The sequence below is a fragment of the Zalophus californianus genome, chromosome 2 (assembly GCF_009762305.2).
Source record: "Zalophus californianus isolate mZalCal1 chromosome 2, mZalCal1.pri.v2, whole genome shotgun sequence".
Lineage (NCBI taxonomy): Eukaryota > Metazoa > Chordata > Mammalia > Carnivora > Otariidae > Zalophus > Zalophus californianus.
In genome coordinates this window covers 77324095-77340491 of record NC_045596.1, presented here as the reverse complement: position 1 = coordinate 77340491, position 16397 = coordinate 77324095, and the positions used below count along the sequence as shown (strand labels likewise).

General features: G+C 36.8%; 1 protein-coding gene across 14 annotated transcripts in view; it reads right to left on the bottom strand.

Moving 5' to 3' along the window:
• Positions 1-16397, bottom strand: part of PDLIM5 (PDZ and LIM domain 5) — a 205708-nt gene that overhangs the window by 122186 nt on the left and 67125 nt on the right. For all 14 annotated transcript variants that reach the window (XM_027597517.2, XM_027597527.2, XM_027597519.2 and 11 more), the window contains one exon: positions 15847-15998. In XM_027597517.2, the coding sequence (XP_027453318.2) occupies positions 15847-15998 (152 nt within the window). The remainder of the gene's footprint in view (positions 1-15846; positions 15999-16397) is intronic.

Below are 16397 nucleotides of genomic sequence, written 5' to 3'. Positions count from 1 at the left end.
TAATTCTTAATAAAAATATTTTTAGGAAATCTTCACCCTCAGATGCAGTAATCAATTCAACAAATGTTTTAGCACAAACCATGAGCAAGTCTATGGGAAATATCAGAACATACTACTGTAAACAAGACAGGCATGGCCTTTGCCCTTGGAATTTACAGTCCGGTAGCGGATGTGAATGAGGTTTTACATTCACTAATGAGATTTTTTTTTCCTCTTAAAACCAAAATGTTGGAAAATCTGGGACGGGTACATGTGTGTATGTGTTAGGGGACACTAAGTTTTCTATACCCCTAATATAGAATATGCATTGGCTCTATGAGGGGCCCAGTTCTGATATTTAAGAAAACCAGGGAGCTGTAGACCTCACCAGCTCAGATAAATGTATCGCAAATGACTTTAGAACTACAAATGGAAGATGAATTATACAGTCAAATGAACATAGCTCTCCCAAAAGTCTTTATCATTCTGCTCACACTGACTTGAATTACAGGTTCTATACCTGTATTTTACCTGTCACACCACATCAAACACCATTTTACAGCAGGGACTATTTTTTTTCTGTAACTGTACAGGAATTATTGAAGACTCACCCCAACTAAAAACCTAACAAATAGTCATTAAAAGAATGAATAAATCATTCTTACTGATTGAAGAGAAGAGAGTAAAACTAAGCAAAAGGAGCAAAGTTTAAAATGGGAGATAAACAAAGAAAGGAGGCAGTGAGACATGGATCAGGACAGCTGATCCTCAGAAAGTCCCTCATCCAGTCTGGAACTTCCAGCCCTCACCATCAGGGTTCTCACTCCGCCCGCCCCCCCCAACTCTCTCCTCACCCCAGCCTCCATTCATTCCCACCACTTGTGAAATCATCTCCCCCTGGTCTTCCTTCCCCACCCTACACATTTACACACAGCCAGAATATTTGGGTTTATAATCCTGGCAGGTGACCCTAGGCATTTTTTCCCTCCATTTCCTTATTTGTAATAGGAGAATAATAATAGCATCCATACCTCACAAAGTTCTCCAAAGGATTAAGTGAGTTCTATGTGAAGCATTTAAAAGATTGCCTAACATAGAGTACCTGCTCAATAAATACTATTACTATTATTAAATCTCTTACTATTGTATTTCAAAACAGTTCTTCAATAGTTTCCCATTAACTAAGAACCAAAATTCAAAATTTTACATACGGCAGCTGGGATCTCTTACAATAATCTGAACCCTTTAACCTTCTAAAACTCTCTTACTCTTCCTATTCTCTCAAAAATGACATTTCAGCCATAGTGAACTACTGACATGTTCTCAGAAAAGAGCATGGCTTTCCTCAAGCTGTCCTCTCTGCCTTGAATGCCTTCTTTCCTCCTACTATTGACTACCACTGGCAAGTTCCTATTCTATACTCAAGCTTCAGCTCATGCATTATCTGGTAGGACATCTTCTTTGCCTCCTTCAGACTCTTCCTCTGTGCTCCAGATGCTACTTGTATATATCCACATTCTGACAATCATCAACCTGTGTATAAAAATGTCTGTTTCATCCCATTAGGGGTTTCTTGAGCTGAGATACATTAACTTCTCTACCTATTCCCTGATTCTAGCATTGTCACTGGCATACCATGCTTGCAGAAGAGAGGGAGGAGAAGAGGGTGTTTTCTCTTTCGTATACTGGCCCCAGTGACCCCACTCTTCCCTACATTTCCCCTTTGTTCATATAAGTCCTCTTAAGCCAACAATTTCAGTCAGCAGCCTAAAGCACATACACAGTTTTCTACACTTTGAAGGAAGTAGGGGGTATGAATTATATATTGTATATGGACACATGGGCATAAGTTTAAATCACAGAAATCTCAGTTCATCTTACCACTCATTCACATATTGCTACGGTTTTTATAATCCTTTCAAGCTTCTTAATACGTGCTTGATCCCAACCTCCACCACAGCTCAACTCACCCGATTCCTGGGAAAACAGAGTACTTTTGGCACTAACCTATAACTCGTTCTGTATGTTAATCATGGAATTACTCTCAACTAAGATCTCTCTTCTCTAGGATCCCAGCAAACTTACCCTTAGTCTAAAAAGTTCTTCCTTTTCAGAACTTCAAACTTAGGTGACTGAACAATGCTACTCTGTTCCTTCCTGCCATCATCATTCATGTATTTGTGTGTGTGTGTTGGGGATGAAGGGGACTGGACCTCAATATTTTTAAGGTCTCTATGTCCACTGAAACTAACAAAGTTTTTTCCTATTTCTGTAATTCAATTACATATGGTTCATTCATCCTCCAGACACATAATTAGCGAAGGACATTTTGACACCTTAGAGACAAGTGGAGGAATTTTAAGGCTTTGAAGAAAGAAAGAAATGCAGGAAAATGAACAACTTAAAGAAAGTAGGAGAAAAGGTTAGAGAAAACAGGAAACATGTTGGCTACTATAACAGTGATGGTGTTTGGGAAAACCAATTTACTACTAAATCCAGCATATTGCCCATACTCAGCATAAGATACTGATAAGACACCTAAAAGAACACTGTAAACAAAGCACCAAATATACGAAGAACAGAGTAGAACGAACAGGCACATGAGCTGATCAAGCTGAGCTCATGGGCTAATACCTATCTGTCCCTCTGTTTTTCCTTTGCTACACAACTCCAATCCCAGTGTCCCCACTGTCACAGAGTTGTCACTGCAGGCATTTTTAAAAACAGATCAAAAAGAAACTCTGAAGCATTAATAGAGACAAATGGTGAAGGTGGACTAAGAGTTCACTCAGGTGGTCGACGACTTGAACTGAGTCACTCTAAAACGCTACAAATCTAGGAAGTCTGTTCTCTATACTTGAACATAGCCATGCATTTTAATTCAACTGAAAAACTATTTCACAGATGAAGATATTATTAAAGTTGCTTTAATAAATCCAGAGAATGCATATATGTTGGAGCTGCTAAAGGAATGAATGAGGTAATATTACTGCCAGAATATTTTGTGAGCTTCTAAAAATGCAAATTTTTCAAAGAGCACTGACTTCTTGCTAATATTTTCCATGGAATTTAAAATTACTGGAATATCAAACAAAAGTCTCCATAAATGCCTCTTTCTCTGTCTCCTACGGAACAAATTTAATGGCAAAAATTCTTATTGGGTGTATTTGGAAGAGTAAAATGCACATTTAGGCAGTAGGTGTTATGATGACTATACAATAAGAATATTTTCTTAATTCCTTTTTTTAAAGGGACTGTGTGATGTTGTAGAACAATCATTATATTAGGAGGGAAACAGACCTGAGCTTGAATTCTGGCTTATTTACATACAAGTTGTGTGAATTTGAAGTATGGTACTTACCCTCTATGTAAGGTGGGGTTATAATATCTGTCACAATAATTGCTATGAAGATTAAATGACTAAAGTATATTAAGTTCCTAGCTCAGTAACTTGTTAAAAGTAAGAATTTAAAATGCTAGCTTCTTTAGGGGCGCCAGGGTGGCTCAGTCGGTTAAGCATCTGCCTTTGGCTCAGGTCATGATCTCAGGGTCCTAGGATCGAGCCCCACATCGGGCTCCTTGCTCAGCAGGGCATCTGCTTTTCCCTCTTCCTCTGCCCCTTCTCCTCCTCCTCCCCCTGCTCCTGCTCTCCCTCTCACAAATAAATAAAAATCTTTAAAAATAAATAAATAAAACAAAATACTAGCTTCTTTTTCTTTAATATGCTTTACTTACCAAATCCCTCCTGTGTGCTAAGAAACAAGACCGAAGCTACTTCCCTAGCGACCTTAACACTTTTTATATCAGATATCTCAGAACGAAAACTATTATCTAAAGTTCTTGGAAACATGAATATTGTTATAACCTATCAAGCTTCTTTAAAGGACTAGATAAAAAAGAAACTTTTTTTTGCATAATACTAAAATAATTTCAACTGTAAATATATAGCAATAAAAATTACATGCAAACAAATGAAAAACAGCACAACCAAGTTTCAATAAAGGAGCAATTTGCTTTGATCCCTTGGAGATAATTCTTTGACTCACTAAGAGCAAACAGGCTCCTCCTAAGAAAATGAAATCTACATGAATCTACATGAATATTATAGAATCTATGAAATCTGGGGAAGAGATATTGTATATTTCAGTGTGTCAAAGAGATTAAAATTCTACTTTGAAATAGGCAGTTAACCAGCTTATCTTTCAAATACAAAAATACTTTTCTTAGTTTTAAGAATAATTTGGTAACCAGACAATCTTAGGATAACAAAAACATTCTAGAATAATAAATAATCCACTATTTCAAAGCAGAGTCTATATAACATAATTCCAGTAAAACAAAAGAGTCTGGAAAGTCCCTCATATTCATTGTAACAGGATGAATTACACAGGAAAACAGTGCTATTAAACTTCAGCCAAAACAGTCAAATAAAGGCAGACTCAATTGTAAGAGAGGTCACTGAATTCAGGATTATCATCTATGGATTTTTACTACAATACAGAAATAAACTCTTGCTGTATTACTAGAGAAATTAAAATTCATACACACACAAAAATGGATGAATGAAGGACTATTCTTCTTATGCAGAGAAAGACTGTTAATAAGGGATCATGGCTGGTTAAAAAAAATTACTAGGACTAGTAACATTTAGAAACCTGTGAGTAGGGGTACCTGGGTGGCTCAGTCGGTTAAGTGTCCAACTTTTTTTTTTTTTTTAAGATTTTATTTATCTATTTGACAAAGAGAGAGAGAGTTAACAAGAGCAGGAACACAAGCGGGGGAGTGGGAGAGAGAGAAGCAGGTTTCCTGCTGAGCAGGGAGCCCAATGCGGGCTCCATGTGGGGGCTCCATGCAGGGCTCCATCCCAGGAGCCTGGGATCATGACCCGGGCCGAAGGCAGACGCTTAAGGACTGAGCCACCCAGGCGCCCCCAAGTGTTCAACTCTTGATTTCAGCTCAGGACAAGATCTCAGGGTTGTGTGATGGAGCCCTGTGGCGGGCTCTGCTCTGGGCATGGAGCCTGCTTAAGATTCTCCTACTCTCTCTCAAAAAAAAAAAGAACCTGTGTATAAATCTAGTTTACTGTGAAAATGCAGGCTTTAAAATACATTAAAGAAAAAGTAAGCTGCGAAGTTTGACAGTGTAAATAATCGGCCACATCTGTGTTTTGCACAGCCAATCACTCCAGTTTACTTTTCAACTCATATACAGCCTAAGCTATTTCAATCTTTGAGACCTTAATAGCAACAACAGCCACTGGAAACAGTTGGGAATGACCTGAATTTCAATCCTTTCAAAAGATCTATGGACAAAAATGTTTATTTGGAACCCCAAGGAGACTGCTGCCATTAAATACACAAGAATGACCAGGTTGTCACTCTATCTCACTAATAACTTAAGAATTATTTCTAAATTTATCAGGCAAAAGTAGCAAAAATTACTATAACTTTAAAGGCAGCATTCTCTACAATGAAAGGCAATAAATATTTTTTGAGAATTTTCTAAATCTAAGCCACAGTAGTAGGCACTGGAGTATGTAATAAACAGAATATTATTTCTTGGGGCGTCTGGGTGACTCAGTCGTTAAGCGTCTGCCTTCGGCTCAGGTCATGATCCCAGGGTCCCGGAATCGAGTCCCTGCATCAGGCTCCCTGCTCGGCGGGAAGCCTGCTTCTCCCTCTCCCACTCCCCCTGCTTTTGTTCCCTCTCTCACTGTCTCTCTCTCTCAAATAAATAAAATCTTCAAAAAAAAATTATTTCTGTCCTTCAAGAGTTTGGTCTTCTTGCCACTTAATCAGTGTGCACATTATATCTTACTCAGCTATTGCTTTTCATACAAAGTGTTTCTCATTTTAAAACTCTGAAATTAAGCTTCTTTCTTTCTTAAAATGATAACGAAGCTTAATTTGGTAGAATCCAATGTGGTAGAATCATCATCCTTCTTATCTGGTAATACAGCCGATGTGACCAGGAGAATCTTCTCGGGTTACTGTGCTCCATCAACTGTCCTACTGTGTATGTCTTTCTGTCTCTGTTTCCCTCTCCATCCTCATGCTGTCTCCTCAGACTCACCTTCCCCGGATGTCTCTGCTTAGGACTCTCTATCTCCTTTCAGATAACTTAAAATTTTTTTTGGCCAGTGGGGGTAACTGGCACACAGATTTAAGTTCTCATAGGTGAGCCATGAATTCATCTGTGTACTAAGCACTAAAAGCTTAAAGCCTGCTTAAATCGTGCATGTATTTTGATTTTTAAATAAACGTAGATTCTCGTACATAAATGTAAAAAATCTTCCTCTTCATTTAAAACTGCAATACAATATAAAATCTGCGGGTGCCTGGGTGGCTCAGTTGTTAAGCGTCTGCCTTCGGCTCGGGTCATGGTCCCAGGGTCCTGGGATCGAGCCCCGCATCGGGCTCCCTGCTCTGCAGGAAGCCTGCTTCTCCCTCTCCCACTCCCCCTGCTTGTGTTCCTGCTCTTGCTATGTCTCTCTCTGTCAAATAAATAAATAAAATCTTAAAAAAAAAAAATCTGCAATTACTAAAAATACAATTATCTGAATACAAAATTTGTGAAATCTGCAATTATTAAAAATACAATTATCATCTTAATGTAACAGGGGAAAGGCTGCCCATAAAATATTTGACATTAAAAATAAAAAAAAGGTCCTTATTTAAGGTTAGAAACGAGATCCCCGCACAGTGAGCTCCTTGAGGGCAGGTATGAGGACTTCTTTCTTATCCTCAGTGATCAGCATAGCAAGTGTTCCATTAGTACATGCTAAACAAATGGAACTTAAACATTTCCTTTTAAGATCTAGGCCTTATGACTAGGTGCTCTGCCACCACCACACCCTGGGGCCATGCCAATTTATTCTACTCTCTTCGCAGCCTGTCTGGGGATATACACAAATGTGACTCAACAGGTGGTTAGAGAAGAATGTGGGAGGTTCAGACAAGGAATGAGTCTTTCTGATCTGGGTAATAGGGTGGATGGTGGGCCATTCACCAAGATCAGTGCAGCAAGCAATGCAAATGGGTGAGAGAAGGTGTAAGCTCAGTTCTGACTGTGTTAAAAAGATGGAAGAGTCTGTGAGACACCCAAGTGTGCAGCACTTTCAGTGAGTGACATGACAAGAGCAGAAGCTAGGCTCCAGTAAGTACACTAGCAGGGGGAAGGAAAAGAGAACAAAGCATGGGTCCAGAAGGCTAACAATCTGGACCATGGGTCGCTCTTCCCTCTTTCCTCATATTACCCCACTACTGTGACTTTTAGAATTACTCTTCAAGTTCTAATTTCTCTCATTTAACCTGTTTTACATTTCAAGCCCTCATGTAGCCAAGTTACTGCAATACTTGCCTAACCAGTCTCCCTGCCTCTGTGTGTCTCTCCACCTTCTTCCAAGCAGTCTCACTAAATATTATTCTGAAAATGTCACTTTTCGGGTCAAAACTTTTAATAATACCTCAGTGTCTAGGCCCTGCAAAGCACTATTCTCATCCACCTTTCCTTTTATTCTTATCTCTATTTGCAACTGGTCAACATGCTCACCTAAAAGCCTAGCCCAAGTTTCAGCTTTCAATGGGATCCCTGTAGCCCTGTGGCACTTCCTGTCTCTTCTTAGCCCAACGAATAGATACAAATTCCTTAACAGTAGAAATCATAAATCACTCTCTTTATTATCTGTCTACCCCTTATGGCTGCTAGTCATAATGCAAACCTGAGGAAAAGTCCAATTTTTAAAAATGTGGAACACTGATTTTTCAACTGAACTTGAGTAACGTTCTAAAAGGTTATAAAAAATGATTTCTGAAAGTATCATAAAAACACAGCCCAAAAGTTAGTAATTTAACTTGATTTTAATATGTTACTCAGGAAATTACAGGCAGTACATATGAATTTGGCTGCACGAGATTTAAAAAAGTCATTTTTTTTGTTTGTCTTTCTGACTTAAGCCACAGTGAAAAAGAATTGTATCTACACTGTTCCTCTAAGGAGAACAAGAGACATTAGCAGAATAAACAAGGCTAGGTGTGTACTGGTTTCTCTTCACTGCCGTAAATTACTGGTTAAGGCAATAATTTTGAACCAAAGCAGTCGTCAGCTGGCGGTAAGCATGTTTGTATCTACTCCACTGTTTTCAAAAGCTTTAATTACAACTGTATAATCAAAAATCACTCACTTGACTAAAAAATGCTTTCTTCTAACTTTTAAGATGATCTTTCTGACTTTCTCACATACCTACCTACCAGACTGCCCTCTCATTCTCTCGCTGTTTCCTTCCAGTCACACCCATTTGGTTGCTAAGAAACAAAATAAATATGATCTCCAAGAAGTATCTGTAAAACAGATACTATATTAATACTTACCATGAGGAAAGAAGGAAGAAGAGAGAAACTTACCTCTACTGTGCCCTTGGCTCTTTACATATGCTAATTTGCTTAACCTTTATAAGAGTCCTAGACAGCAGTTATTACTATGCCCAATAACAAATGGCTGACTGAAATTCAGTCACATAACTTGCCTAAGGTTACACACCCAGAAAGTGGTAGAACCAAGGTTTGCCCCAAGTTTGCCTAATGTCAAAGCCAGTGTTATTACCATTCCCCTATCTGTTTCATGGCGTTTAAAAAAAAAATTCTGCACCTACAAACAATTCTACATATTAAAATTTTTCAATAAAGCTTTATAATTAAACAGGTCTTTAAATGTATTATTTCCTAGGATTGGTTTCCCAAAGGATTACAGATTAAAATAATTTTTCCTTCACAGGAATAAAAAACACTTTTATTGTTAAGAAATAACCACAACTTTCAAGATACAAAGTTCAAAGGGAAGAATTTCAAAATGCAAAATACACTCTGATTAACTTATATTTACCAAATCTGTTGTCAAATTGCTATAGACTGTCAAAAAAAAAGAACTAACTTAAGCCTTCAAGTTCAGTTTCAACAATCTTTACCCCTACTGAACTGAAGAAAAAGGGATGTAAGATAAATACTTCCCTTCTATGCCTGCTGACTGATTTGCTGACTGACAGTTATGGTTTCTTTTCCAATGGGTATCATAAAGAGCCCTAAAAATTCCTAAAAATATATTTTTTTAATTGCTGAATCTTTAGTTACTCATGGAGTACACAGGTAGAAGCCTGCTCAAGAACTAAGTCTTCAAACTTTAATACAGAAATAAATTAGCAAATACAGTCAACAGGGTTACAAATTTAGAAGGGAAAACTGAAATATCACATTCTCATTTAGGACCCACAACCATAGACACAAGCCAGTATTCAAATAAATGCTCTCATCCAGAGGTCCACCAATCTATTTAGCCTTCTTTTTTTTTCTTCCTTTTCATTCTAATATATAGAGTCTATGAAACACATAGAAAATAATTTAGGTATAATATTACTTACAGAATACTGACAGGTGAGAGTGCAAATGAAAGGGACATTTTGGACAGAGAGATGAGATTGCTTACAAGCAAAAGAGTCAAAAAGTTACCCCTCCTGTGTTACCATCCTGTCTCACCAAAAATTTTTATTAGGATACTAGAGTCATTAAGTCCACTGCTACAACAAAGAATGTGGGAGGGCACAGGCTTTGAACTGACCTGGATTTGTTAGGCAAATCACATAAACTCTTGAAGCCATACTGTACTCATCTGAAAAATGGACGTAGTAGTGATGATCTGTGGAGGATGATTTGAGTCCAAATTATATTTGTGAAAAGGATTGCAAAAAAGAGATGTCCATGCATGCTTGTCTTCCCCTTTCCTAAGCAGCACTGCTAATTTTAATGGTGTGGACAGGGATGATGTGATCAGACTCAGTCCTTCTGAAAAAGAGTCATCCTCGCACTTAAGAATTAAAAAACAAAACTAAAACCAACATAAACAAGCAAACAAAAAACAGTAAAAGCTAAATTGCAGAACAGAAATTAGAAAAGCATATGAATAGCAATGTGCAACTCCAATTAAAAGATAATCCAACTAAATGTCTTCTAACTCACAAAAATTCAAATATCCCAGAGAACAGAAAATTTTGATTAAAAAAAAAAATACTTTCTAAAATCCTGCCTCTATGCTCTTAGTGAAAGAGCAGAGTGGAATCCATAAAGCTAACAGTAATAAAATGTTAAGCAATCTGTTAAAATGAAACAAAAGATGGCTAATAGCTTTGGTCTGGTAAAACAGCTACTTTTTTCTTGTAATTCAATGAACCTATTAAATTATTCCAATCTGTCATTCATTAGTATTAGTTACTGGACATCTGACAATTTCTCTGTTGTTGTTGTTTGAAGGATGAGGAAGAAGGGGGAGGTAGAAAGAGAGTACATCAATATTTTTCAAAACTCAATCCTTCTAGATCTTTCACTTCCAATCATAATACGTTATATACTAAATGAAGCCTAAGGAACAAAAAAACAAATCACAGACCTGTCACTACCAGTAATGTAAAAAAACAAAGAAGATTAGAAAAGCTATACGTATATAATTTTTTTCTGTGATTCTGAGAGGATTAATTTAAAAATATAAAATAAGGAAAATGTATAAAATATTTTTTATGATTAAATGCCATTTGAATATCCATCTGACCTACCTTTCACCTTAAAGTCAGCAGAATAGTACAAGTCACTTTGCTAACCTGGCACAGTTTAAGATAATTCCAATGAAGAAAGTCCAATTTCCTGATTCTCTCAGCCAAAATAAGCAAACCTAAGTTTGATCTAATAGCAAGCTCTAGGGAACTTATCCATTTACAGCTGAAAAATCAGAACAAGAACCAGAATTTAAGGGAACTTAGAAATCACCCATGACCTCATTTTATAGTCAAGAAAATTAACTACCAGAAGTTTAGTGACTTGCCTCAATTCATACAGTAAGTTAGTAGCAAGTTTATCTGTGTTATGCAGAATACTACTGAAATAAAATGAAAGTTAAAAATCTTATTCATAGAATCCAATTCTAATGTAGTTAGTTAATAGTTACTCAACATCAAAGCTTTAGAAAGTAATTTTCTTCTTTTGTTAACTGAAATATAACTTTAAAAATGATCCACTTTGACTTGGATAAAAGTATAGGCAAAATGCAATTGATATTTAAAAATAAGGATACTGCTATTTGCCTAATTTCACCAAGAGGAAAAATAATTTCAGATAGAATTTTTCATTGTCCAGTTGTACTCAGAATCAGTTGCAGTTGCAGGAGGAAAAAAGAAAGAAAGAAATTTCCAATCCTACTCCAAGGATAAAAGACAGATTAAAATAAAATTTTCCACACCTCCATATTCATTAGATACCCAGAACACAGTGAATCAAGTCTTACCTTTTTAGGATATCACAGAGAGATAATATGTTTGCTTTATTAAATACCCCCGAATTAGACTAGATAGAAAAAAAGTTACAAAACAACCTTAATCATAAGCAAGCATCTTTATCTTACTTTTTCTTATCTAAATCCTGTTCTCAGATATTGAGGTTAGGCCTAAAGAAATCAATTAAGTGTATATACTATATATTTATTTAATGAGTTGATATATCTCAATAATACTTAGTGCAAAAAAAATTCACAAAACAGAATTGCTGGTAACTTTCATTTCAAAAACAAAAATGGCTTTTCTCTTATCTTCTCCCCCTCGGCATTCTTGGGTAGAGGTGAGCAGAACTCGGCAAAAGTGGCAACCACCCAGTGTTTCTGACAGTGTTAGAAGGAAAAGGCAGTGCCACCACGACCAAGACGTGGGAAGTTTGGTCTGCTCCTCCTTCCAGCCCCTCCTTCCAATAATGAAGTCATTTCTCTCCCAGACCTTGCTGTAGATCTGGCCGGGCAGCTACAACTCTTCAAGGCTATCTCACAGTTTTTTTAGGTCCAGGAAAACTTAAATTTGATTACAAACATTACAGTGACCCACAAGGCTCTATAAGTTCTGTCCCATCTCAAGCCACTTCCTGCTACCCCCTGACCTCATCTCTTACCTTCACTCACCCACCTTCTCTCACTCTGCTCCAGGCCTACTGGACTCTCTATCAGGTCACTAAGCCACCTCTTCCCTCTGCCTAGGACACACATGACCCACATATCCAATAACCTTCTCACTGAAGCTTTTCTGACCACTCTATTTTAACTTGCAATTCCCTACCCCTGCACTCCTTATCTCCCTTAGGTGCTCTATTCTTCCCCATACCACTTATCACCATGGGATGTAATACATGCTTTTACTACTTGTTTATTGTCTATCTCTACTCAATAAAAGGCAAGCACTGTGAAGCAGAGATTTTTGTCTGTTTTGCTCACTGCATGTCCCCAGTATCTATAACAGTGCTTGGCACATACTAAAAGCTCAAAAACTACTTGTGAAATAAATAAGTGATTCCAAGTTTGGGAATTAATGCTGGTACCCATCAAATATTAATTAGACATTAAGAACATAAAACTATACAAGATGTTGTTAAACACAGATCATGCAAAAAACATGATCTAAGCAAGCATCTGCTTGCTCAGATGCTCAAGGAGTCTAGCTGGAGAAGCAGAACTAATATACATGGAGTGATTATTATACTATACTATACATGGACAGTATTAGGTATGACTATTACTACTAGGTTTATTTGCATGACTCATGGAATTTGCCTTGTTATTCCTGGTTATACCTAGCACATAATTAAATTCTGAATCAAATGGTATAAACTTGTCATAGGAGTTCAGAGGGGGAGAAAATGAATGAGTTGCAAAAGTAAGAAAAGACAACAGGTAGACAATGAGGTTCAACATAGGCTTTGTGGATGTAGAGGCTTGTGTTGGCAGTGAAGAGGTGAGTAGGCATCTCAGATGAAGTGAATTTCATGAGAGGACAGACAGGCAGGTGAGGAACAGTAGGAAACTTATCTTAAATAAAATGATAGTACTCACTGATGAGTAGTGATGATCTGGGGAGGACAATTTGAGTCTAAATCACAGGGAACCTAATCCTCTGATTAAGCGGACTCAAGTCTGGATGGAATCTCAGCACATGCTGGGTACCCAGCCTGGGTCCCCTGGAACCCTTCTACCAGGTTGCTACAGCCACTCATGAAATGCTAAAGGTTCACACCAGCAACTTTCTGTGTAAGCAACGGAAGCTACCTCCTTCCCTCCACCCTGCATGTACATGCACACACATCCACACACATCCATTTCCAGGAAAACTGGTGGCCATTGACTAACAAATGCAAGAGAGGGGGGACAAAAACCCTGTTCCCTTGCCTCAAGGCAAGACAGCCTCTGTGGTACAATTTTGTACCAAAGTTACCTCCTGGATCAAGCTGAGGCTAGATACCCCTGAAACCACATCCTCTCAGTTTCTTCTTCTTCCCAATCCTGCTTCGCTCACTTCGTTGTACCATTTCAAGGACCTCTCTTAATATATTACTTGTACATGAATTCTATCTCAGGTTCCTGTTCCAGGGAAACTGAACTATGACAAGTCTGTAAAGGGAAATACTACATGTTCACGAAGAAAAGTACATGTTTAAGAAGAAAAGAGTGACATGGCACAAGTACTATTGTGGGTCATTCAGTTTGGAAGGAGACTACAAAACAGTCTGGTTGGTTAATAGATGGAATAAAAAGGGTAAGGTAACAGGAGGCCAATTAAGGATGCTGTTGTCAAATTCAGAAATAAGTGGAAGAAAAAATATTTGCTTCCATATGAGAGAGAACTTAGGAAAAGAAACAACTTAGTTTAGGGAAAGATTGAAACTAACTCTTCAAAGTTTCATTTTTTTCCTTGAAAGGCAAAAAGTATTTCTTCAGTAGTATTGTTATTAGGGCTTGTTTTTTTGTTTTTTTGAGGTTTTTTTGAGAGAGAGAGAGCACTCACATGCGAGAGAGTAGGGTGGGGGGTAGAGGGAGTGGAAAGGAGAGAATCTTAGGCAGGCTCCACACACAGCGCAGAGCACTATGCAAGGCTTGATCTCATGACCCTGAGATCATGACCTGAGCTGACCTGAGCTGAAATCAAGAGTCAGACGCTTAACCGACTAAGCCACCCAGGTGCCCCAGTAGTATTGTCAGTGTTATACCATAAATTCTTTTAAATGCAAATCTCTTTTCCGGTTGACATTACTTAACACAAGTGTTCAAAAACTTGAGAATTACAATGAATAACAACGGGACTCTAAAATTCTCTCTCCTGTTTTGGGCCCTGATTATCTATATTCAGAAATATGAAGACAAGATCAAGCAGTATCTCCAAATGTTTAGAATGACTTGGTTTGTTAAATTTCATATTTAAGTAGCGTAAAAGAATCTTTATTAAGGGTCATTAACAGATTACTTAAATTGGAAATGTATACAAACAAGGTAACATCTGATTTTCATCTATTCTTATGGGACTCAGAAGTATTTTCAAAAGAAAATAAGATACATCTAAGCTTCTAATCTAATATCTAAGCTTCTTGATTTCATGGTACCCTTTCAAAATTCATACTTAGTAAAAATGACTATAAATAAAAATGACTACTTATCATTTAATTAGTAACAATAATTTTGTGTTATAGATCACAGTACACAGAATAGAAAGGACACTACAAAAATAGAACTTTTTAGCAAGGTTATTTTTTTCTCTTTGACTCCTTTATATGCATTAAAACATATACCTAACAGCTATCAAAATTTAAACACAAATAACCATTGACTGAACAGTCCACTGACAGGAATTTCTCCCTCCCACACACAAAAAAAGGTTGTGGGGAGGGACCGGTTACATCAAAGTAAATCTGTAAGTCTAAGTTCATAAAAATTTCTCCTATTCAGTTTTAAGACCAAACTGATACACTTCCAGAGAAGTACATAACTTACCCTGTATATATCCTTTAAATAGTCTCAGGAGAGGCTCCGAGAAAAAAAGGTTCCATAGCCAAATATATTTGGTACCATATATGTTATTCCCCTCTTAAAAATTAACAATATACACAATAATTTACAGAAGCCTCTGAAATGTTTTGGGGGGGAAAAACGATGTTTTCCAAATTTTATAGAACTAGAGAACACTTTTGTAATCATCAAAAACAAGACTTATTTAAAATCTTCCATATCCAGCTGGTAAGTGATAGCTACGTTCCCTATAAACCTTAAAGGTTGAAAGCTATCATTCAGTCACTCTCTCCTCATTCCCTCTCATCTGCCTTCCCCTGGGCCCAAGATACTGCAGTAGTTACAACTTTAGAATTCATAATAATCATAGGGAACTTACTAAAATATATTTCTTGGCCCTTTCAGATATTCTGATTCCTATCAGTATTTTTAACAAGCAATCCACATGATTTCAAGGCAGGTCAAATGTTGAAATGCTCAAAATGCCTGATATATTATAATTAATGAGATGATTAGCTATGCTATAACTGAGGCCAGAGTAACTTTAAAAAACAAAAACAGTAAGTTCAGAAAATCTGCATTTCAAATGTAAAAATATTTTTTCTACCCAGGGATAAAAGGGCAAAAGACATACTAAGAATAGCCAAACCATATCTTAAAAGAATACCTTCTAATATACTGCTCAGAATATTAAAACCAAAAGTTTTACCCTATAAATAAGAATTTTTAGCCTGTACTCTATTGAGAAATTTCAGGAATTCTTAGATTTTTCTAAAACTGTACACACAATTTTTATCAGTACATGAATGACATGCCTCTTTATGGGGAAATAATCCAAAGCCTTCACCAATTTTTCATACTGTTTGATTACTCAATTTAAAAGCCATTATATTTATTAATTTATCTACCTGAAACAATGGTAGTAGAAACTTCCTAGTTACCACCACAAATCAGATACACAAAAACACACTCCTCAGTATTGTTTTCTCTCTCAGAGGCAAATAAAGTGCAAATTACCTTTGCAGAGTCATATTCAAAGAGCCTGTACAGCCCTTAATTTTGTTCTGGGCTTCAAGATGAGTCATTCCATGTGCACTTATTCCGTCAATGCTGAGAACCACATCACCTATTCTTACATTTGCCTGGGATGCTTTGCCACCATCTTTGAGCTGTAATAAATATATTTCATTAGGAATGTCACTCTTTAAAAAACAGAATAATAAACACACATGAAAATTATACTTTTGTTTGTATTAAAAGTATATTAATATACTTTTAGAAAAAGTAATAAAAAGTTATCTTGATTAACAGGTAAAGTTAAAATTCAAATGACTTTCATGTTTACTTTCTTAAATTCCTATTTGCTCTCTAAAAAACTGAAAGAATTTTTTGAAAAAGGTTCCCTGATAATTTCTCCATTTCTTTATTGTGTAACAGCAGCGTATGACTGTTATGAATGAGGAAGAGAAGCAGCCAAGGAAACTACATTTTAACATCTGTCATGTGAATAGGGTATTTAAACTCTTCTCGAAATAATGCTTAAAACTCTTTAAAGGGTTGTATTTTTG